The sequence below is a fragment of the Lissotriton helveticus genome, chromosome 1_1, assembly GCF_964261635.1.
Source record: "Lissotriton helveticus chromosome 1_1, aLisHel1.1, whole genome shotgun sequence".
Classification (NCBI taxonomy): Eukaryota; Metazoa; Chordata; class Amphibia; order Caudata; family Salamandridae; genus Lissotriton; species Lissotriton helveticus.
The window spans coordinates 1,439,716,285-1,439,740,532 of NC_136057.1; the positions used below are offsets into that span (position 1 = coordinate 1,439,716,285).

At 48.7% G+C, this 24,248-nt stretch overlaps 1 protein-coding gene across 1 annotated transcript in view; it reads left to right on the plus strand.

The window, feature by feature from the left end:
- The first annotated feature begins 249 nt into the window (after nt 1–249).
- The window catches only part of ZSWIM4 (zinc finger SWIM-type containing 4), a 39,841-nt gene continuing 15,842 nt past the window's right edge, over nt 250–24,248 (plus strand). The window contains exons 1-5 of the mRNA XM_078685551.1: nt 250–868; nt 3,297–3,498; nt 19,023–19,379; nt 20,524–20,672; nt 21,043–21,193. Of these exons, the coding sequence (XP_078541677.1) occupies nt 743–868; nt 3,297–3,498; nt 19,023–19,379; nt 20,524–20,672; nt 21,043–21,193 (985 nt within the window). The 5' untranslated portion in view covers nt 250–742. The remainder of the gene's footprint in view (nt 869–3,296; nt 3,499–19,022; nt 19,380–20,523; nt 20,673–21,042; nt 21,194–24,248) is intronic.

Genomic DNA, 24,248 nt, shown 5'->3' on the forward strand with positions numbered 1-24,248 from the left:
AGCTCTGGCCCAGTCCTCTGCTAATTCGTTCTCAATTGCCTTTGAACCATGAATGGAGCAACGGCCCCGCCCTTTTCTTCCATATATGGGTAGTCGCTTCTGGTTTGGAATGTAAACCCTAGTTGTGACTGGCAGCTCGAGACTGATTGGCAGTAGTGCTGCTTCGCTCTAGTCCGTGTGGGGCGGGGATTAGGATGAGTGGCAGAGGCGCTGACCAGTGGAAACTCTGGGCGGTGCTTCCTGCTCCCAGAGGGCGGAAGTCCGTGGGTCCGCGAGGCTGCTGGATAAAGATACCGAGCTCATTGTGTGCGACTTAAAGGGACCGCGGCCGTCGGAACGGAGGCTGGAGACCCGAAAGTGCGCTGGGCCTCACCCGGGGAGGAAGTGACGGAAACAAGCGGGGGAGCTCCGGGATCTGCTGGGAGGTTGAGTCGCACGAGTAGGAAGGAACGGGAAGCACCCGGAGGAGAACCACGGGAGTCCGGGAAGAAGACGGAGGAGAGCTTCAGGGAGGACCAGGCCGCTCACGGGGAGGGGAGCAGGAAGGACCGAGAGCTCGGGAGAGCCAGGGTACCGCAGCCCCCGGAACTTGGCAAGACTAGGCCGCAGCGGAGAGGGGGGAAGCGGGCCTGCATTCTACAAGAGCCCGGGGATCTGCGGGACAGTAGGCCGCGCCCTGGGGCAAGAGTGAAGCCGGAGGAAGAGCGGCCGGAACAGTGCCAGCAGGCCCGCGGGAGACGCCATGGAGCCCCCGCCCTGTAAGCGGCGCTGCCAGGGGGGCTCCGCGGAGGTGCGGGGCCGGGGAAGGCTGGAGAGTCTCCTGGACCTGAGTGCCCAGAGCGTCGCCGAGAGCTGGGCCTACGAGCAGGTGAGACCCAGGGAGCAGACGCTTGATTACAAGCAGGGGGGGTAAGGGGGGCAGAGGGTCTGTGCTACGAATTGCTGCGACCCAGGCAGGGAGGATGTGTGGTGTACATGGTCCGTGCTATAATCGGGCGAGTAGTGTGTGACGGTTCGGACTGCAACCTGGTGTTTTTGTAGAGATTTGACGGGGAGAGGGTAAAATCGCTGTGTTTTAACCTGGTGAGGCCTGGGGGTACAGGACATGTGCCATGAGCAGATGAGACCCGGCGGTGAAGAGGGCACCGGGCAGACCGTAGGGTTACAGGAAGTTACATTTTTCAGTGAACTCTGAACAAGGCTAAAGTAGCGACCAAAGCTCATACAGCACTGTTTGGTTCATAATACACGACGATCCCGAAGGGGAATCCCAAAGGGAGTCGCGAGCCAGGAATTTGCCACTACTCTTAGGCAGAGGTAAACCCTGTGGAAAATGAGCACGAGCAGAGGTCGGCAATCCTTTGAATACACAAATATCTACCGGCCCTATCAGCAGATGGGTCCCTTATGCTAGACTGCAGACGAAGCAGCAATAGAATGTTGTATGCAGTGATGCTTTCAACCTAAAGGGCTTCTAAGCGAACATCCTATACTTAAATAAAACTGAAAGGTTAGGATAGTCGGTCCATGAGGTCTGAGCACAAGTGGGGGAGGGGCAGGGAGCACATATATAGGCTTTTCTGTAAACATTATAAGCAAATCGTTAGCAAACAAGTAGTGTCTAGTTGGGAACTAGAGTGCCTCGCCTACCGGGAACGGGAGTGCTCATCTAGGTTGGAAGATCCATATCTGACGTATAGTCAATCTGCGGACAGAGATAGGGGTTCGCCTAAATTGAAATAATCCTCATGGCATCAAAACGGAGTAGTGCCTGGCATTATTTGAAGGGATGGTTTTCATGAGTCTTCCCTCACTGACCAAACTGAATAGAAATGTGTGTAGTGTGCAGCATGCTCACATCACAGGCTTCGTGTATGTTCATATATGTCCTACGTTCTTGCCAGATACCATGTTGTCAGATGTTACTGGAATTTTATGGCCAGTATTCCACCCTGTCTACAGTTGCGGACACTCGTTGTGTGTGTGTGTGTGTGTTTGTTCTTTATAGTGAATGTTGGCATAGCTGACATGTAACACCACGAACGGGTGCACGTTATTCTATAAAAGTTGCTAAAGGTCAGTAAGAATCTTTCTTGAGCACTTATTAAATGCTGTTACCATCAAGCGCTGTAAGTCATAATTATTCCACAAGAAATCGCCTATAACCAAATACACATCTTAACACCAGTCCATATTGCTAACTGTGCTTGTGTAGTGAAACACCGACTACTAGTCTACTTTGTGTTTGCATTAAACGAAAACGATCTTCCAACCTTCCATGCTTTTGGGAGTGCTCAGGTTTTCAGTGGTGGGCGCTGCTGTTTCCATTTAAAGTATATTCCTTGTGATTTGCTGTTATGCACGGCTCAGCGGTTTGCTGCTGGTGGAGCTCTCCCACTTCTGGTTGTTGGGAACGTGGGTGGTTGGCTGCAAACAGCAAGATAGACTTACAGTGAGTGGTTTGTTTGGCACGTAACAAGCTCCGAGCTGCTAAAGCGTTGACCATTCAGCATGAGGGATACTGGAGCTCATTGTCTGGAAGTTGAAAACTTAGAAATTGTTTAGCTTTGTGTTAACTGGTTTCATTCATCCTCTGAATTTCAGCTCTTACTTGAGTGCTGTTAGCCTTACTCATAGGGTGCCTGGTACCTGATGTCACCCATGGTGCAGTGATGTCATCTGCTGTTGCTGAGCCTGTGTTATTGGGTAAATGACACTACACCATAATATAGACTCGGTGAACCTCAGTTGCTGCATCTAAGTGCTTGTCCAGATGTCAATTTTTGTTTGTAGACCTCGGTTCCTGAACTTTGAGTGTAGTGCCAAACTTAATTCAGCTATTGCTTAATCATACACATTCTACAATCAGGAATTAGTTGTATTGCTTTTGTCTATAATGTCAAATAATTAGTATGTTTAGATTGGATTTGTTTTTTTTCTTTTACAACAGAAAAGGTTCTCCCTATAACATCCTTTTTCCAGGTAAACTTGGACAATGATCTACCCAAACCAACATCCAGGCAAAGGTCTGTTCTTTCCTCCAGCCCTGGGCAACCTTACCCAGTGCTGTTCTGTTGGGTGGTTATGGATTCCCTTCTCCTAAGTAAAATGCAAGTTACAATTTCTTTATCCACCAGCAGTCTTTGTGGTACCTGTCCCATAAGTAGTAGGGCTGGTCACCTGGTGGGTAACCATTCTTGAGTATAATAGTTCGGGCTCTGCTGGCTCTCTTAGGATGTTATAGGAGTACTTTGATTGTTTCTGACCTAGTGTTGCATCTCTTTCTTCACTTGCAGGTAGAGGAGCGGTTCTCCCGCGTCCCAGAGCCGGTGCAGAAGCGCATTGTGTTCTGGTCCTTTCCGCGTAGCGAGCGGGAGATCTGCATGTACTCTTCTCTAGGCTACCATCCGCCTGAAGGTGAGAGGGATGCCCGCATACCCTTCAACCGCGGCCTACAACTACTGCAATCAGGTGCCGTTGGCCGCGTCCTGCAAGTGGGTAAGTCTGAGCTTGAGTTCTTTAAGCAGTTTCAAGTGATCATGCTCCACGCTTTAGGTGGGCATGGTCGCTAGATAGGATACCAAGATATGATTCTGCTCTCTGGATTTCTTATATTCCGTTAAGTGTTTATCTTTCCTGTAGGTTTGTGTGGTCATTTTGTGGATGGCTCCGCCAATTGTTCCAGAGAAAATTTGTCTAATCTAATATTCCTATGTTTTTGTATTGCACCAGCATGTCCTTTTTATTACTTTGGTGCATCAGGTCTGCTATTACATTTAGGGATTGATAAAGACCAGATTTAGGTTATGTTCTGTAGGTTAAAATTTGTATTGTCCCGGATAAAGGAGTTTTGGAATTGGCTATAAAGTTGGTTGGGGTGTTTTGAAAGTTAAACACCTTTTTATAAAATGTTTGTATTTAAGAGCTGATTGAGATGTTAGTTAATAATTCACCTTAAACCTCACAGGGTCAGCTCTGGACTGAAGGTTGTCGGGTGTTAAAATGGTATTAGATGACCTGCTTCACCCCGTAAAACGTTTTTTCGGTTCCTTGATGCACTTGCATGCTTTTGAAATTACAAGTGGTTTTATTCAGTCTAAACTTGAGATTTGCATGGTGAATATTAATGGTGAACACGATAATCCCCCTCTCAATGGTCCATGATAACTTCTGGACTCGTCTGTGGATCATTTTCGGATTAGCCGAGCCTAGCCATACAGAAACAACTGGATCCTATCCAAGTGTGTGAATCCACTTTATTTTTAAGAGTTTTTGGTACGATGTTGTTGACCCCAAGCTGCAGCGTGATGCTACTTGGTCCCATTGGTTATGAGCTCCAATGGGTCTAAACCATAGCAAATAGTTATGTCGTGTGTGAATTGGCATGTTCTTGTTATCGTCTGAAGTTGATCCAATGTCTGTCTGTGATTCCGTATTTCAGGGTCAACTGTGTGTTCCTACGTAGTATGACCATCACTCGCCTCAATCGTAGGGGGCGACCCCCCTTTAGGGATTTATTAAGTGTGTGATCTCGAGTGTGAGTGTTTGAGCAACTCCCTTGACGACGGGATGCTTTAGAAGACCCAATTAGTATGGGTGAGGCTTTCATCTTTTTAGCCCACTTCATAACTACTGTTTGCAACGTTTTGAAGGTCGAGAGTTTTGCAGATATGGAGTGTTGAGAGGTTTTTGGGGAAGAGAGCGATTAAGGAATTTTTATTTGTTGCCTTGCCAATGTTGCTTGCTTAATTCACCTTTTTGCCACCTTCGCTTCTCCGTGGGACTCTTTCCTCAGTCTTCTGTCGGACCTTGTCTTTATTGCTGTGGTTCCTTGACATAGGGGTTCAAAAGGGGGTGGTAATGGACGGAGCATTTGAACCAATCAAACACTCACACCCAGTCAAAAGATCTGGGTTTAATCCATCACCGTTCTTTAGCCCACTCTGCCACCCCAGTTCAGACATGGCTATATGCAAATCAGTCTGACCCTGTGCCTCATGGGAACAGTCCAGCCCGAACTGCCAAGCCATGCCTTCCCTGGACCGGAAACAAGCTTCCGAGGACCGGTTTCTGGCATTACAGCCGTCTTCAGCCCGGCTTGCTTGAATCCAGTGGCAAAGTGAGCAAGGGACTCACGTCTGAGCATACCCTGCCACACTTATGGCGGCCAAAAGCGGTACAAAGGGGGGTGGTAATGGACATAGTCATTCAAGCTTTCCTGCCTTCTTTTTGGCAAGCTCATTAAGCCACTGATTTGATACTGTGCGTCCTTATGTCTTTTGCTTTTATTGGGAGCAATTCTGATTATTTGACATATGTGAGCAGGGAGCGTGTGCTGTCAATTCTGTTGGGTTGCCTGCATCTTATGTTGAAGTTTGTAGCTTGAGCCGCGGATGGTATTCCTGTTTAATACATGGGAGGCGATTTAGGAGAAGAAATTGCCATATTTTTAGATATTACGGTATTAGTCATGAAGATTTGGCTCATAACCATGGTTTGAGTTATTTCCAAGCCATGTCTCCTTCAAGGCTTTGGATTGGATTCAGTTTGTACTGAATAGAATGCGTCTGTCTAGACTTTGAGTGGGCGTTGATTAGGCCGTTTCTGATATTGGAGTTTCTTTTGGGCGTGTGGAGCTGAGCAGTGTGTTACTGTTTCTGAGTCAGCCAGCCAAATGGAACTAGATATTACTAGACAGGGTCATCTATGGGCTGCTGAGGAGTTTTTAAGCAGGCTATCGAGTGGTTGCATTAAAAACTCTATGCTGTGATTTGCTGTTGGGCGAGGAGGGTTGTGAACAGTTACTTTTGTTTAAAAGCATGTTACAAGCCCATGTGATGAAGCCGCTGCTGCAGATACACATTTGTACCCCTAGAAAAGAAGACATCATCTTCCCATCTCTCAAAATTCCACAACTGCTGTTTCCTCTTGAACTTACCTGGTGGTTCAAGCATGCTTTGTTCCACCTTATCATGGCACTGGGAATGCTAGCCGTTCTGGCTCTGAAGTTTGTCTCCCCCTAACCTCGATGCTCCTTGATACTAAAGCGATTGCTGTTCTGTAGGAGCTGGATCCTGGTGTCTTACATTTTTATTTGCACTTTAATCTGGTCTGTAAAGATTTCTTCATAACTAAAGCATACATTATATCTGTTACCTGGAAAGTAATTTCTTTGACTTGGCTACTTGCGCGTTTGCTTGTTGTCAACTAGTTGATATAATTTGTGGGTTGCATGTGTGCACCCTGTGACCCAAGGCTTGCATTGTCCTGATGCATTCCTTTAAATTCAAATCCCAAGTTGCTAGGTGGCCAGAAGCTCACCTTCCCATCCAGGAAGGGACTCGGACTACTGTTGACTACCTCACTTTCCCATTGCTGCTTGCGTTAGGTGACCCGTAGGCACTTTGACGTGAAAGGTTCTTCTCCCGTTGGGGCTCCTGCCGACAGGCCTGGTGATGAGTTTCCTGCTGTTGGGTTGTCCTGCTAAAGGTGAGTAATATGATCTACCCTCTTCGCCTCAGGGTGATCTGCTGCAGCGGGTTAGCATTAACAAGCCCATTCTGACTCTGTTTGAAAGTGTTTGAAAGTTTGGTCCCAAAATTTGAGCACTGTCTTGCTCTGCTCCAACGTATTGAGATCCCAGCGTGAATGAACCCTAATAACCAACTGTGAAGAAACTTAGAAACTGGTGGTGTGTATTGGAGTCTTTTTCTCGTGTACTTTAACCAGTAGTATTGGTAGCTGATCTGGGAAGATCTGCTCAAAGGTTGGTTAAAATATTGCAAGGGCAGTTGTTTTTGTAGTGCTAATTCCCCTTGAAATTAATTGTGGCTGCTTCTGGGTTACAGGTGTGATTGGATGGTGTGAAATTACGCTGCCGATGTACTGCCATAGACCAGTGTAATCCTCATTGGCTATTGCCCGATGTGCTGCTTCTTGATTATGGAGCAAGCACTTGTGGTGGGCAGAGCTCTTGCATCTCTCATTTTTTACACAAACTGTACTGACGGCACAGCGAGGACACACTTGGTTGTGCAGGCTTCTGGAATCTTAGTTGAAGCAAGGGCTGTGTTGCTAAAGCTTAGGATTTTTCATGGTTGAGGTGCAGGTCCTGTCTTTACCACGATGCAGTATTGCTCAGTGGTGGTGCAGACATGGACACGGTCTTGGTGGGCTCCAGGCCTCTATAACCACCTGGTTGGGGTGCATGTCTGTGGGCAGAGCTCAGGGTTCTCTTGGTTGATGTGCAGGCGTCTATGACCTCCTGCTGGCTGGAGTGCAGGTCTGTGAGCAGAGCTGGTTCTCTTGGTTGAGATGCAGGCCCTGTGTTGTCAGAGCATGGGCACATCTTTGTGGTGGTTCTAGTCTCTATAACCGCCTGGCTGCGGGGAAGGTCTGTTGGCAGAGCTCTGGGTTCTCTTGGTTGAAGAACAGGCCCTGTTGGCCACGCTTGGGTAGAACTCAGCGGTGCTGCAGGCATGGCCTCCTTGTGGGGGATCCAGGCCTCTAGAACCTCCTGGCTGGGATGCTGGTCTGTGGGCAGAGCTCGGGTTCTCTTGGTTGATGTGCAGGCCCTGTGTTGGCCACGCTTGGTCATCACGTGCTTGGTGTGCACGCTCTGAGTGGAACGTCTTGTACAGCTCAGGGGGGGGGGAGGAGGCCTTGTGTTGGGACGCCTCGGTTATCTCTGCGTTGAGAGGCCCCTCATTGCGGGTAGAACTCGGGCGCCTCACTTTGAGGTCCTCCAAGACCTCTTGGCGTCGGGCGATTTCGAGCCTTTTGTCGTTGGCAGACTCGGGGCTCGTATTACCCTTCGGGTGGGTCGTATTTGCTGGGGGGTTTGGATTCTTTGTGTTTTCTGATCTGGACACGCTTCAGCTTGTGTTTGAGAGGTTCAATGGGCATTGCATGGTCCCCGGTCGCTCTCCTCCCCCCAGTGCACATGCACCTCCTTCCTCTCCCTCTGCCTACTCCCTCCTCACCAGTGCACAATACAAACAGCCCTTCCCCTGGGGTGCCCATTGTTCAGAATCCATCCATCACAGAGGCCTCTGTCTGCATTATTTAGGAAACAAGCCCCTTTCTGTTGTTCCTCCCCCACCCCGGAGCGAAAACCAATATACCGTCTTTTGCCGTAAGCGAGATATTTATTTTAAGGAGTCCCTGGCATCTACGCGTAGGTACACGTACTCGAGGGCAGTCTTTCTCGTCCCAGACAAATAGCACGGGCCAAGGAACCCCGAAAAAGGCAATGTGTATTTTTTTTTTTTTGTTTGTTTTTTACTCAACTGATATACCCATTTTGAGCACCAGCTACCACAAGACTGTGGTGAAATTTCACCGCAATACTAAGCCAATTGCAGTGTAATCGGCGATCCTGGTCAGAAGAAAGGCCTTGTTACGTGAGTCGTGACCCCCAAAATAAAAAGATGCATCTACAGTTTAGTAAACGGTCAACAAAGCGCCTCCAACCACGCATGCAAATGCTGCCTGCTGGTGCATATTGAAAAACGTTCCCCGAATATAAGGATCGCGGCGCTACAGAAAGTACTGCCATTTAAAAGACAAAAATACCCCAGGAGACTAGTAAGAGCCCTAAGTGTAGGCAAGGAGTGAAACTCTTTAAAGTATGACCAGTAATGGCTGCCTGCAGAGCCGCCTGCCGTGAGCAAAGGCTGTTCTGGAAGCAAGGAGAGGAAACTTGCGTTCAACGCAGTACGTGGATTTGTAGAGCTGGTTCCCACCATTGGATGCCCCCAAGCCTTTCAGAAGCGTGAGCCCGACTGGATTCGGCGATGTGCTTATATTGTGTGTCAGTGCACTTCCTGTATGTGAATGTATAGAAGCGGTGTTCCGTACACTGATGCGTTGGCAGCACTTCGTTTAATCATGCCAACGACCGTTATTGAGAGTTCTATCCCTGCCGCAGGTGTGGCTGCGTGTGTTTCTTACTGGCCAGGGTGCTAAGGACTCGTTCTGAGTCCAAGATGGCCGCCCGAGCTTCTCTCCTCTCGGGCCTAGCGTGGACAAGCAGTCGAGGCCTCCCTCGTGGGCTGGTTGTGACTCGATGCCGAGTTTACAGTTGTTACAATGCCTGTAAACTGGACTGTCCACTTCTGTGGCAAGGAAGCTAGCAGCGCCCTATTTGTGTTGTGCAGATGTCAGTCACGCACCAGAGGCAAACCTTCTCTGCTCTGCGTCGCCTAATGTGTGGTTTATGCGGGAATTCTCCGCTAGTCGTGAACACCTATCCAGTGTGTATATTTGTGTGTCTATCTGTACTGCTGCCCTTGACGTACCCGTACCTGTTTATTCCTGTGGAAAGTTGTGCTGCTTTTGCCGGGCTGTGGCGCTTTGTGTGAGGAAAACCCGTACCACTACTGCCTGTGCTTCGTGCGTTCTGAAGAAACCCGCCCTGCTAATGCCACCGTTTTCCATGTATTACTGACGCTTGAGAAACCCAAAACCTTATTATTATATAAAACCCCGAAGCATTGTCTGCTCGGTTGCATTGTGCCTTCCCTTTCTTCTTTTGTATTGGGAATGGTTGTGGTGGGTGGGGGCTGCGGGTAGTTCTGTGTAAGCACCTTTTGTCATGGCCTCCATGTTTAATGATGCTATCTCTCGGGGTGTGAAAGGGCGCCAAGCCCCTCTCGGCGTTGAGGTGTGGTCTGACAATACTGGCAGCGGGTGGTGCCCGGCTCTGCACACGGAGGGGCCTTGCATTTGAGCCCCTCTCCTGCAGTCGCAGCGCACCCTATTGATGTGATGGCTGGTCTGGGATTAGCCCCCACTCCATGTGTGATGTCTGGGAGGTTTCAAGATTGTGCTAGATTCCGCCTGCTGTGTGTAATGTTTGTCCCCCAGAGAGGTGTCGGAGGGACTCCTCCCTCCCCACCCGTGATGATGTCCTTCGTCTTGAGGGGAAGCTGGCAACTCCGTCTTACTTATTGTGCCCAACACGGGATTTAATATCACACGTTCTTGTGATGGGGGTTGCCCTCTGCTGATGGCTGAGCGGATTAGCTTGGTTGGGGGATATAGACCGCCCCGAATTTCATCGTTTTAGTTAAGTACGCTGTTTGTGTACCACGGACAAATGCCTCTTGCGTCGGGGCGCTTTACAGTAGTTTGGGGATTACTTGTTTCCAAAGTAGCAAGAAATCCAAAGGTTAGCACTTTTAGGCTGCAAAAAGAAACTGTTACAGCAAACAAATGATTGACGGAATGCTGACCACGCTAACGGTCTCCCCCAGTCAAAAGATCTGGGTTACATCCATCGTTATTTTGCCCACTATGCCACCCCAGTTTGGACCCAGCCACATGCAAATCAGTCTTGACCCTGTGCCTCATGGGAACAGTCCAGACCAAACTGCCAAGCCAGGTCCTCCCTGGACCGGACACACGCATCCAAAGACCGGTTCCAGGGTAGAAAAAAAGAAACATGCCGTATAGTATTTATCGCCAGATGGTGATTTTATTAACGACCTAAGAATCATGCCGTTAGAATGGGTAGGGTCCTGGTTTTCTGTACTTGGGTACAGTGGAGTGCGGCGGTGTGTTCGTAGGTGGGTTTTGGGACCTGCTTAGCATAAAGAGCAGTGTCATCACGGGAACATGTGGGGCTCTAAAACCCGCCAATCAGTATCCGTGTCATTGAAAGGGGGCGTGGACCTCTGCACTGTCTGACATGCCTCTGTGCAAGGCGAGGCCTGGTGGGCGTCTGAACCCATTTTGCCGAGAGGCAGGACACTATAGATCGGACCGTAATGGCGTATGGTGACCACGCCTGGCTGGGGGGGCATTAATTATTTATAGTCGAGGTTATATATTGGGTGTAAGACCCCAAGAAGGGTGTGTACCCGTCGCTGGTGGTGCGCCGAACAGTTATGCACTTGTTAGCCTCGAAGTATGCCTGGGAAAGGGGCACGTCAGCGCTCGTTTGTCTGGCGGCCCTGTGCAGGCAGGCCCTGGTCTGTTCTTGTACCATGTTTGCATAGTGCTCATACTGCGGCAGAAAGGCTCTGCCCTGGTTTCTCAGCCAAGCTTACTGGAAGGACTCTAGTCCAGCTTGCACTAGTCTTTCCGCTCATACCTTGTTAAGCGGGCTGTCCGCACTGGTGCTTCTCGTTCTTTTACTTGAAGGGGTACGGCCCGGGGCGTAACAAGCCCCGGCGGTGCGCACCACTTCAAGGGCCTCAGACCTTCAGGTGACCTATTCAGAGCAAGGCGAATGAAAGTCTGAGAGACGCCACTGGGGTCGGCGGCCCTGCCCAGTCTGCACTGGTGGAAGGGGCGGCGACGCTGACCAGCCCGCACTGCGCAGTCTGTGCTCACACCTTGGTGCTAGGGCACCCTCACCCTTCCAGCCAGGGCCTGTCCATGCGGCTGCAGACAGGTTGCTGACTCCGCTCCTCGGTGCTGCCGTGAGGTATCCGACAGGCGTGTCCGCAGTGAAAGTGGGTGCCGTGTGTCGCACGCCGGGACCTGTCTTGCCCAGAGGTGGCACGTGGGCAGGAATGCTCCCCTGATGACAGGCTCCTGCCACTGGGCCTGTCCGGACCCATTTTCTGCTGGTCGATGTGAACGGCAGCTCTCGGTATCGGCCCGGCCCTCCTCGGCGTGTCTGAGTCTGCCTGGTCCGGTATGTGGCGGAGCCGGATAGAGGGAATCGCACCAGGACTTAAGTCTCTGAGCTGTGCCTTAACGGAGGTGTTTCTATAGGTTGGATGTAGAATGTATGGACGCGGTACAGCTGAGCCTTCCTAGCCCTGGCTGCCAGTCCTTCCCTCGCTGCTGCTTCGCTGGCACGCACGCCCCCCTCCCCACCTGGCCCTCTGCCTCCATCTGCCCCCGGGGAGGGGAGCTCTTCCCATGTGTGGTTGGGTTCCCTGGTCCGCATCAGCGTAGGCCTCCACCGTGCAGCAGTGGTGCTGCCATTAATATTACATCACTAAAGTCTCAGCGATTGTGAAAAATCCAAGCATCCTACCAAGAACAAGTCTAGCAAACGTACCGGGCCGATTCAGCAGGAGAGCCGTAAAGGTGTGGTGTGTAGCTGCTGATGCATTTTAGAACACAGTTGTGGTTGCACACCTTTACTTACAGGCAGCATATTTTCCATTGGAATGGCATTACATCTGCATAGACATGCGGTTTTACTAGTAAACTGCATAGAAAAGATAATTAGCGGATATTTGTCATGTGCGTCTGTCACCAAGAAAACTGCCTTGATTTATTTTAATCCTATTAAAATATTTGATTTCATCACACTTCAGAATTGCAAAAAGCGTGCTTCTTTTGCTCTGTCCTAATTGCTGAGCTATTTTGAATCCTATGTATAGTCTAGTTATATTATTTAAACGTTGTTGTGTGTTTGAAGGGACAAGCTGAAGGATATCGTTTTTTTTAATTCTTGTACCCTAGCAAGATTAACCTCTAATTCACTTTTACATATATCATCTTTATTTAAGTCAGAGAATTATATGTAAATACCAGTTTCTGAATAAGCAGAAGCTTGTCAGTAGTCCTAGCATGACATTTGACCTTTGTTTTTAAACGCACAGCAAATGTGACCAGATAAACAGAAATATTGCGCCTTTACCATCTGGACTCCCAACATGATTATTTTTGGGCTGCTGCAGCACCCTTACTTCCAGTGACCGTGCTGTGCAGTGGTCCTGCCGAAGGTTGGTGGCCCTCACCTGGTCTAATACCTGTCCCTAATCTTCTGCCTGGCCTATGGCAGGTCGGGTGTGGAGGAATGCCAAGCCCTGATTCAGAATCCTTCCCCCCGCCCCCCCAACAGAATAGGGGTGTGCTGGGCTAATGTCCCCCCCCCCCCTATGGTTTTACCTGGCCTAGTACCTCTCACAGTTTGTTCGCCCACCTGCAGCAGTACAGGCACGCGCAGCTCGCCCACGAGCTCATAGACAGACAGCAGATTGCTTTCGCTGCCCCATGTACTGTGGTTTTGCTGGCTTCATTTTCCGGATCCATTAGCTGTCGTCAAATATCGTGAACGTTCAGTATCGCAGGTGGATGAAGAGATCTGGTTGTGCTCCGACTTTAGGGTAAAGGCCCACGGCCCGTTAAGAGGCAGCTTGCACACCGCCCATAAATTAACTCCATCCATCCATCCATCCATCCATCCCTCCCTCCCTCCCTTTCTGATTTGTGCGTTGGTGCAGGTGAAGGCAGCTTGGACTCCCTCCAGACTCTGAAGTACACCGCCTCTTATCTTGTGCCTTTATTCAAAGCTTACCACAAGGTGGACAATACTTGAGGAATGCGGCTTCTCTTTGGGATATCTACGTGGCTGCGTTGCCTGGCTCCGCTTTGGGTTAGCAGTTGAAGCCCCGAGCGACTCTTAGTTGTGACATTAGTATAGACCCACTGCCCCTGTTTCAGGTGCCGAGGGCATGGGTCTTATCAGCAACCCCTTTTTTCTGTTGACAAATCACTGGCGATGCCGTAGAACTGGTCCGGTTGCTTTCTTGGTTTTCCTTTGCCTCTAGCTGGCTGTGCTGCCTGTATCTAGGTAGAGGTCTGTACCCCATACATGACTTGGTTTGTGGTTGTTTTGCTGTGGCCAGCAGCGGTCTTCTGTTTGTCTGCACACTGGCTAGCAGTGGCTTCGAGCGATTTCTGGTGGTCTGCGGTGTGGGTACCAAGGGTCCGTGCCTGCTCCTGGCCGCCCACACTAGTATGTGCTGTGCTCTATCCACTGGCTAGTGACTTCCTCAGCCGGTATCGCTCGACTGTACGGTCATCCATACTAGACTGCTCAGTACTGGGGGAAACCAACTGGAGGTTGAGGATCGGCAGACGGTGCTGGGACACTGGGTTTTGCGAGCAGTAATTTGACACTGAAAGGGACACCAGGCACTGGAAAGAGTGGTAGCCGTCAGTGGTGACAGTTTCTGTACTTGTAGTGGCACTGATGTGAAGCCAGTGAAATTCTCCTTAGTGTAGAAACGACTTTATGGGCATCTATATTGGGTGGGGGGTTAATTCCCCTCTGGGTACCTTGGAGGAAGGGAGACACTGGAAGTCTGCTTTGAGAGGTGGTTATGGGGGCTTCTGTACTAGGGGGGCCGCTGGTGGTGCGAGGAGGCGGTAAAAGCCTCTGTATTGGTAGAGGGCAGGAGGGGGGCAGCATGGGTACTGAAATGAACATTAAGGATTTCCCGAGTGGTAACGGAGCAGTCTAGGTCCCCTCGTAGTAAGTGGCAGCGAGGGGTGAATACTTTGAGAACTGTGGAAACCTCTGGGGACCCTGGGTACTGGGCGGACACTAGGCGTTTGGATAGAGGGCATCCGAGTACTGGTGGGGCGGGCAGTAGCAGCCAGCAGAAGGGACAGTGAGGCGCTTTGTGCTAGGAGGCCAATGGAGGCTTAGGGTAACCTTGATACACTGACGTCATCGGGAGGCTCGACACTGCCAAGGCATTGGGCGCCTCCATAGGGAGAATGAGCTCCCCTAGGAGAGTGAGGCTGTGAGGGGCCAGTGACATCCTTTGTCTCGGATACGTGCGGGCACCTTGTTACAGTGGCCACTTTGGGAGCTGTGCCAGTGGGCACTGGGAGGAAACACTAGGATTCTCTGTATTGGGAGAGGGGGCAATGCTGGCAGCTGCTTGGGAGCTTGTGGGAATCCTCAGTAACAGGATCAGTATGGGAGCCTCTGGGGGTCGGCAGAGGGCGCCTGTGCACCGGCAGGGGGCGCTAGGGGCTTCGGGACGAAGCACCAAAGCTCGACTCGAGGGGCGCAGGCACTGAATGCATACGTATGCCTCTAGCAGGGAAGAAGTTAATGAGACCCTCGGGGAGGGGGGACGCGGAGAAGAGGAGGTGTATTGTGCAGGAAACAGAAGTCTTAATTAACCACAATCCTGTCCTGGGGCTGGAGATTGATTTCTTCATTAGGATTCATTAGAAGGGGCGGGGGAAGACGGCCTCGAGGGGGAAGGAGGAGGCAGGGGGGATTCCCCCGAGGGGGCGTGGATGATTGAGCAGGTAAAGCCCTCCCCAGGAGCAGCCGGTCTGTGCTGAACAGATGGGGTGCCCGGGCAGCCTCTGCCCTGGGGTGTATAGAGTGTCTTCGCCCCCTCCCTCATCGGCCCTCACCCCTCCCATTGTTCATCCGCCGATCTCTCGCCTCGCTGTCTGTCACTTGTTTCTATGTCCTTCGCTGTTTAGTTTGCGCTAGAATGTCCTCCTTTGTCGCTACTTTTATCTCCTACCTCAGCTTTGCTACTTAAAAAGGATGTGTGCAGTCTTTCGAAAGTTAATATATATATATATTATTAGCAGTCGAATGCAACTGGGGGCCTTAATAAGTTTTACACATTTTTTATAATTTATTTATTTATTGGGAAATTGTGTCCGGTGTCGCATTTCTTACGTTTCTGACCCGCTGGGTAAAAAAATGGTCGCACGTCGAACTCCGCAGCGCTCCCTTAGCTCACTGAGCCAATGGCGGCTATTTTCCTTCCAGTGGAGAGGCGCTTGTGGGCTCGGCCAGTGTAGAGGCGCCCTTCTGAGTTTTGGATACGTGAGGACTACACTCCTGCTCTGTAACTTGTTTCTTACTTGCCAATACCCTCGGTGTTGGTGGTTCCCGTCAAAGCTTTTGATGGTTATCGGGGAGTGGGTGTAGTCGTATAAACACCGTTGTTGTGCCCTCATATATTTCTTTTTACATCTAGTGCTAGGTAGGTAGGGCATTTTGAATTTACTACAATTATGTATGCCTGTAAAGGCTTTCAGTCGGCCGTTTTCATCCATTGATCTGTTGTCATTCGCGCTTTATTGTCTGCCCACTACAGCATACAACATGAAACAGTGGGTCGGCTCACTTCAGCCAATTTAATTGCAACTGACGGCATTCTGCTCCTTTGCAAGGAGCAAAATGACCTAACCACCTATCACTCCGCGCCATGGAATGCCGATAGTGTGCTTTTTGAGACCATCCCAAAAAATATATATATTTGTAGCCATTTTTTATTGATGAGGACCGCTTCCCCAACGATAACGTTTTTACCAAAAAAAGGTCAAAGCAAGCACAAACAAAACCACAAGGTTGGCAGGCTAGCACCCGATCTATTGGCTTTGCCAGTGTTTGCCGGGTATTGGTATGGGGCTTGCTTTAGTAGATCTATCTGTGATTTTGGTGATGTTCACTCTGGTTGTGTGGATGATGGTAACAAACTTCATTGGCAAGCAGCATTGTCTGATGTACTGGGGGTCAGGGCGTGAGTCGCAAGGTCCGTGTCTTTGCTTAACTTGTTGAGGAGTGTTTAATGTACTGGTTCTTGTAATGTTGAGGTGGATGCCTCATGAGCCAAGGATGGTCTGTGTGTGTGTGTTGCTTGTGTGTGTGTGTGTTGTGTGCTGCTGTCGAGTTGGAGACCATAGATGACTTTTCAGGCATTTAGCGAACACTCCACGAGGGTGAGTGTAGTCCCACACTGTACTTGCCTTCATAGAGCAAACGCAAGGAGAGGATGGACGGAGCACTGAAACTTTTCAGACATTCACCCCCAGTCACAGATCTGGATTGAATCCATCATCATTCTTTAGCTCGCTCCACCACCCCAGTTCAGACCCAGCCACATGCAAATCAGTTTTCAGCCTGTGCCTCATGGGAATAGTTCAGCTCTAACTTCCAAGCCAGGTCTTCATAGAGGCCTGCTCTGCCTGCCCTCCAAAATGCGTGTTTGCTGGCCATAGAAAGAGATATCATGTGCCATACGCGAACAGGCCATAGTTTTTCTAGCCATCCACTTGGCGAAGGTTGACACTGTAGGCAAAGGCTGCTTTGCTGCTGTGATTAGAACGCAGAAAGGTTTTGGTGAATTTGGAGTAGATTGGTGCCGTAAATGAATTGGAGAAGTTAGTCAGTGATGTTATTTGCCATTTGTTGATCAGTCCTTGTAGGTTGTCTTTTTTTTTTTTTTTTTTTTTTTTTTTCCAAGGGACTGGTTTGCTACTTCATTTGTGATAAAGTTCCTTGTGTGCTTCTGTAGATCAGTCGGACATGGTTGTCTGGAGTGGAGAAAGGCCGTCTTGGCCTATGTCGCCAAGATAGCCAGCATGTTTTTTGTTTGCTTGTGACATTGAGTGGTTGCTTTGTGAATAATTGTGCAAGACAGAGATGGTGTTTCTTTGTGTAGCATAGTTTGTCTAGAGACCTTTTTGTTAAGTTATGCAAGGATTGAAGCCTCTTCATACAACAAAGTATAGTGTAAACTTGGTTTAAAGTGCTTCATGATATCGTCCAGTAATAAGTACCTTTCATACAATTCCTGAGTGGGCAGTGAGCCAGCAGGTAAACTCTGGTTGTTTCAGCAGGTGTTTTTGGACATGCTGTGACCAGTGGTTCCTTGTGCAGACACTCCCTTCCTTTTGCTTTATTTTAAGGACACGTCCCAGCAGGTGTTTCCTAAATAAAGATATCGTCTTTGACAGCTATGGTTCCTAAATACCTCCGGGTGTCTGAGTATCCGAGTGACTCAGAGTATCACTGTGCAATGCTGTCCTGTCGCCCGTGCGACGTCATCAGATGCTTGGCATGTTGGCTCTTGCATATATGGGTTTTATTGGACCATAGCATGCATGACTTGTGAAGGAATCTGGTTGTTGCAGATTAATGGCAAATAATGGGCATTGTGTACAGTAAATGTCGTGGCTGGCAGAAGTAGCCAGTCCTGTTCGGCAGCATGGGCTTTTTCTTCAGTTTCACCTCTTGGAACCATAGACTGCTACCTGGGCAGGTGCCTCACAGTTAACTCCAGCTGCTTTTGACGCTCTAACTCACTTGCTAACAATAAATTGGAAAACGTTTTCAAACCCACCTGTGCTTCTTCTGCGACTGCCTCCGGATCTTATCGTGCAACTATTTCGTGATTTTTTTATATATATATATATATATATATATATATATATATATATATATATTAATTATAGTTGGGACCTTGTTTCCATAGGAATGCGATTTTGGCCTTGGAAAGTTTCAGGTGATCCGTTAAGCGGAGCTGAGAAAAAGAGAAGGGGGGGGGGGGGGGGTGTCAAAGTGAATTCCCCATGTTAATTCCTATAGAAATTTTAGACCTGACCACAGCCCAAAAACCGCAGGACGGAATTACACTAAATTTTGCAGAAAGCTATATCTTGGTCCAAAAAGAGTGCTTTTTGTCATTTGATGAAAGTAAATTTGTATATCTAGTTGCGCAGAGCCTCCACAAATCCAACAGATGTCGTGCTGAGATCTGATTGGCTGCCAACACTTACACCAGGATATGTTGGCAGCCATTTTGAGACTCCGACTCCCTGAAGGGTCACAAAGAGAGATTAGGTCCAGTGGCTAAGTTGCTAACTTTGTAATTTTGAGTCTTGGATCTAATTCCGGTTTTGGTACTAGAAATTATTTAGGGTTGTGTGTTTTTTAAAAAAGATAAACAAACTGCAGTTAGGAAAGGCGTGTTTCTGAGTACAATCCCATTTACACCGACCCACCCAATCCTTTTTGCATCCTGTTTCTGTAATCTGTTTCGGCCTCACCCTACGCATCATACTGTTCGGTGTACAGCACCTAGTTTTTGGGATGCTCATGCTGCTCTACAATGAAACGTGCTCTGTAAAGCTCTTGGTTGCTGCATCTTGGAATTAGATGTGCTTGACACTGCATACCAAAACTTGCGGTAACTGATGTCATCTCTAATAGTTGATAATAGAAGTGAAACCAATATATTCAAGTAGTGGTTTCCAGGCTCTCCAAACTCAGTGCTTGTTTAAAAAAAAACAAACAAAAAAAAAGAATAAACTGGTTGTTGAGTAATGCTTGTGCTTCTGACTGGCAAGTTAACTAGCCTGTGTTCTCCGCTGTTGGCGTTACAAAGTTTCTGTAATAAATATGTTTATAAGTAATCTGTATGTAGGTCTGCCTGCCAGAATGGGAATGTGCGTGTTCTCTTTATGTGGCACTCATTGGTCTTTGCTTTTTGTCCTTGGTGTTTCAGGATTCCATTTGAGTGGTAGTGTCACTGAACCTCCAAGCCAGAATGATCCAGAGAAGGTCTATCATGTATCTATCAGCTTTGACCGCTGCAAGATCACATCAGTGAGCTGTGGCTGTGACAACCGTGACATCTTCTACTGTGCCCATGTCGTTGCACTCTCACTCTACCGCATTCGCAATGCTCGGCAGGTGGAGCTGCGCCTACCTATCTCGGAAACTTTGTCCCAGATGAACCGCGACCAGCTACAGAAGTTTGTACAGTACCTGATTAGCGCACATCATACTGAGGTCCTGCCCACTGCCCAGAGATTGGCCGACGAGATCCTTCTGCTGGGCTCCGAAATCAACCGGGTACACGGTAAGGACGACTTACAATTGGGAGGTATACTTTATTTGGCTATCAGAATTATTTCTGGTGTGATGCCTCTCAAAGATCTCCAGGTTAACCCACAACTGAGAAGAGCAGCTCACTACCGTTCTCTTCATTCTGCTTGGTATCTACGTTATCTCGGCAGAAAGGGTGAAAACTATCTTGTGCTTGGTAATAGCTTGAATTTGATATTTCCCAGAGTTCCCCCACATTAGACAGGGTTGTTGTCCAGCTGGCCCTGGATTTGTGTACTTCTCCAGTTGGACAACATGAGCCACCTTGTCAGGAACCAGTAGTCACAGATTGATCTCCACAGTTCCATTTGGAGGAATTGGTACCAAAACGGATCTGGTAACGTTGTCCTCTTCATCAAATTAATTTCTAGGGCTATTGGAGTTGTGTGGTCAGTACTTATCTTTAAGGAACGCACAACCCACCAGTCCACCCTTAACAACATGTCTCCCAGAGTTTGTGCCTTAAGCACCATAACTCAGTCTTTATTTTTTGATTAAGACAATTTGTTTTTCATTTTCGATGCAGTCTGTGTACTGTTCATCTAAATACTCGGGAGGGGTTATGGCAGCCTGAAGGAAAGAGATGTTCTTTTTGTCCTCTCATTCGAACCGACCCAAGCTATTCCACTGGCAACAGAGGTTTCGTTTACACAGCCATGCTGGCTATGCCAGGGGTGAAATTATTAAACTCCTTTTGCTTCTTAAAACTCCTATCTGCCCTTGTAAATTTCAAGTGGCCTTCTACCATGACATGCTATAACTTTGCTCTCTTAACATGGCGTGCTGCAGGGGGCAACTGCACTTTTGCCAAGCCTTTACTTTAGAAATTCAAACACAATGGCTTCCTCTCCTCCAACGTAAAGCCTCCCCTTGGTGTAAAGGATGGTTGTCTTGAGTTGCCTGTGTCCCGCCAGACCTAACCCTGGTGTTCAAGTCCATTTATAAATACATATTATTTTTCGCTAGACCCGTCTCAATCACTCACTCCTCCTGAATGTTGATAGCCTCTGTTTTCTTGTTTCTGGCTCTCTCGCTAGCATCCCTCCCTTTGAGCGTCGTAGACTTTGTTTTTCTGGGCTGGTGTCTATAGCAGTCTTTTTTCTTTGCTTTTCTTCCAGGAGCGCCTGATCCTACGGCTGGAGCGGGTATCCAGGATGATAACTGCTGGCACCTGGACGAAGAGCAAATCCAGGAACAAGTCAAGCAACTACTGTCCAATGGTGGCTACTATGGGGCTAGCAAACAGCTGCAGTCCATGTTCAACAAGGTACGGATGCCTGGGGAACTGCCGCTCTAGAGCCAGCGGCTCCTGCACTAACCCACGTCCCCAAGGCAGCACCACATTCTGCAGCCCTTAAGGGTTCAGCCTTCTCTGGACAGGTCAAGAGAACAATTTGCCTGACACCAAATATGAGAAGACTGCATCTGCTGGTGTCTGTTTCAAATGCCGGCTCATTTGCTTTTGTGTTTCTGCCCGCATTCCCTACCACATTGGCTGGCAGTCTGTTTCTCCCTGGAGTCTTTCTCATTCCCTTCCTTACCCCTCCCACTGAAGACCCATTAGAGTCCAGCTACTTGCCTTCTTTCCTTATGGTGGCTACATGTACATATCTAACAACTTCTCCCTTCTGCGACAGGTCCGCGAGATGTTGCGTATGAGGGACTCGAATGGTGCCCGCATGCTCATCCTGATGACTGAGCAGTTCCTGGAGGACCCCCGCCTGACTCTTTGGAGGCAGCAAGGAGCTGGCATGACAGACAAGTGCCGGCAGCTCTGGGATGAGCTTGGTGAGTGTGCAGTTCTTGCTGCCTGAATGAGGAGATTGCCTTCTGTGATGCTCTGTTGAAAAGGGGGTAGGACAGACCATCACAAAATTAGGGAGCAAGGTGAGGAGGTCAGCTTAAAGTATGGGTGTCTGATGTAGGATCACTACTGGAGCGCAACATCCTGTACAGTCTGATAGGTTTGTCAGGAAAGAGGAAGGAATCCTATATACTGTCCTTTACTATAGCTGCCATCTGCCGGGCGAGTTGCCAAAAATCCTTGTCCTACTTCCTTTGTTTGTGTGTGGTGTTGGAATAACCAGTGGATAGGCCTGTTAAACTCTACGTGTTGGGGGGGTATTAAATTGGCAACCAGGCTTTGAGCTAATAGATTAGTCAGGAGAAGGAACAAATTCCCCAATCCATAGTACATTCTAGCTTCAGTCTGGCTCTCATGCTTAAAATGTATTTCACTTCTATTTTGCGTGCTAAAAAAGCCTCCTCACTGTTGGTAATGGTAACTTTTATTTGAGTAAAAAAGAAAAAGCTACATTAGTCAGTTTTGCTACGTCTTGCTAAAGTTAACAAGTTCTCATTTTCTTTTATAAGATGGTGGAATATTTTTAAAGCTATTGTTGCCTGTGTCCTGCTTTAGCAGCCATTTTTGATTGGTGTTCTATTATGTTATTGAACTATACATTCATGCCCCTTCACGTGCTCAGCAGTATGTTTGTATATAACACAGTTTTGTATCCCTACACAACAGGTTCCATAATTTAGGCAGTTTATAGTCCTTGATACAGCTTGACCCAGATTATACCTTACATAAATTTCTTGACTTTCAGAAGAGGATAATCCCCATGTTGTCCGACGATTATACAATTGTAATTATATAGCACTACCTCTGACGAGGCATTAAAGCGATTTTCAGCGATTAGCATGCTACCCCTGGTCACACAATGGATTACTATAGGGAAATAAGTTGTTAATTTGATCGGTGAACAGGCAAGTCTGTTAGTTGGCTTTAATAGAATAAAGGTGGGATAGAGGAGGGAAGAGTCAAGGGTTATCAGGTATATAATAGTAGTAAATCGAGGTTTGGGGTTAATCAGAGTGGCGGTAGAAGATGTATTGAGAGAGCTATAGGACGAGAACTAGAGTAGTGCATTGGAAAGGGCAAACCTAGTTTACAATCATGTGTACACATAGCATGCCATTACAACGTGGTCCTTACAACTACTGCGTTATTACATTGTATTGCATAACAATGCAAGCTGGTACGACTTGCTGTAGGGGCCAGACAATGTTGGATATTAAATCCAACACCTTCCATACTGTTGCACAGACTGGAGTTGGAATAGTAAATTATACTATTCCAATATCCAGCACAACAGCAAGTCTTTGTAATTGTAATGAATTGAATTGAGGGCCTTTTTAGGTCGAGCCTGTCCCATTCCGCAGGAATGGATAGGATCGAATTCATGTCGGCAAAATCCTCTTCAAACTAAGGGGTTTCAGCCCGGCGTTTTCTTGCAGTTCACGTGAACATGCACGAGCATTCACGGCCAGGGCTTCTCCTCCCCTAGCAGCACTCCTCCCACACCAGCAACTCCCCCCTCCCACACCAGCACCTCCCCTCTCCCTCCCCGCAAACACAGCCTTCCTTTCATTTCTCCTCCCCCTCCCCAGCCAGCTTCCCCCAGGCCGTGTTCCCTCAGATATGCTATTGCATATCGTTTGCTACCTCTTGTATTTTGTTGCTCTTGATACTTGCACAACAATCACTATTGTCTCATGTAACGTAACGTTTGCTTTTGTAACATGCTCACTTGTAATTTTGGCTTCATGTATCTAAAAACGCCTCCCTCGCGCTCCTTTCTCCCTCTCTCCCGCTGCCTAGTCCTCTCACCCCCTCCCTCTCCAGCGCGCGCTCCACTCGCATCTGCCTGCTGCTCCCCCGCCCACCCCCCCACTCCCCCAACCAGCAATGCCGAGAAGCTTGTTTCCTCTAAGAACATATCGTTTGCTACCTCTTGTATTTTGTTGCTCTTGATACTTGCACAACTGTCACTATTGTCTCATGTAACGTAACGTTTGCTTTTGTAACATGCTCACTTGTAATTTTGGCTTCATGTATCTAAAAACGCCTCCCTCGCGCTCCTTTCTCCCTTTCTCCCGCTGCCTAGTCCTCCCACCCCCTCCCTCTCCAGCGCGCGCTCCACTCACATCTGCCTCCTGCTCCCCCGCCCACCCCCCCCACTCCCCCAACCAGCCTCGGGCCAGGCAGTCACTCGCACACCCTTTTCAGGCAGAGTGTAATCTGCAGGCCGCGTCGCTCTTTTCTCATCCCCAATATCTGCAGGCAGCTAGTCATATCTTTCCGCTGCCCTCTGTGGCCTGTTCATTTCCCCCTCGTGGATCAGCCGCACTGCAGAACTGATTAATTTCCTCTGGCTCGCCATCTTCCCCAGCAATGTAGGCTGCTCTCTAATCTAAATAGCACATGGACAGCTCAGCTTGGGGGCACGGCGCTATCTGACACGCCGATGCGGCCCCCGAGACGGATTCACTTCAATGGCTAGCTGGCGTGGGCCGCGGGTTTCCGGTTCGGTAAAAGCTGCATGTCTGGCAGCACTTTCCATGCAGGGATTTGGTAATATAAGTCCACAGGTGCCAAGCTTCCCTGTAATTTTGGCTTCATGTATCTAAAAACGCCTCCCTCGCACTCCTTTCTCCCTCTCTCCCGCTGCCTAGTCCTCCCACCCCCTCCCTCTCCAGCGCGCGCTCCACTCGCATCTGCCTGCTGCTCCCCCGCCCACCCCCCCCACTCCCCCAACCAGCAATGCCGAGAAGCTTGTTTCCTCTAAGAACATATCGTTTGCTACCTCTTGTATTTTGTTTGCTCTTGATACTTGCACAACTGTCACTATTGTCTCATGTAACGTAACGTTTGCTTTTGTAACATGCTCACTTGTAATTTTTGCTTCATGTATCACTACTGTTGTCCGCACTATATAACAAGCATTGGCATAGCCAATAGGTCTCGCTTGTGGGACCTTATAAGTATTTAGTTTTGCAG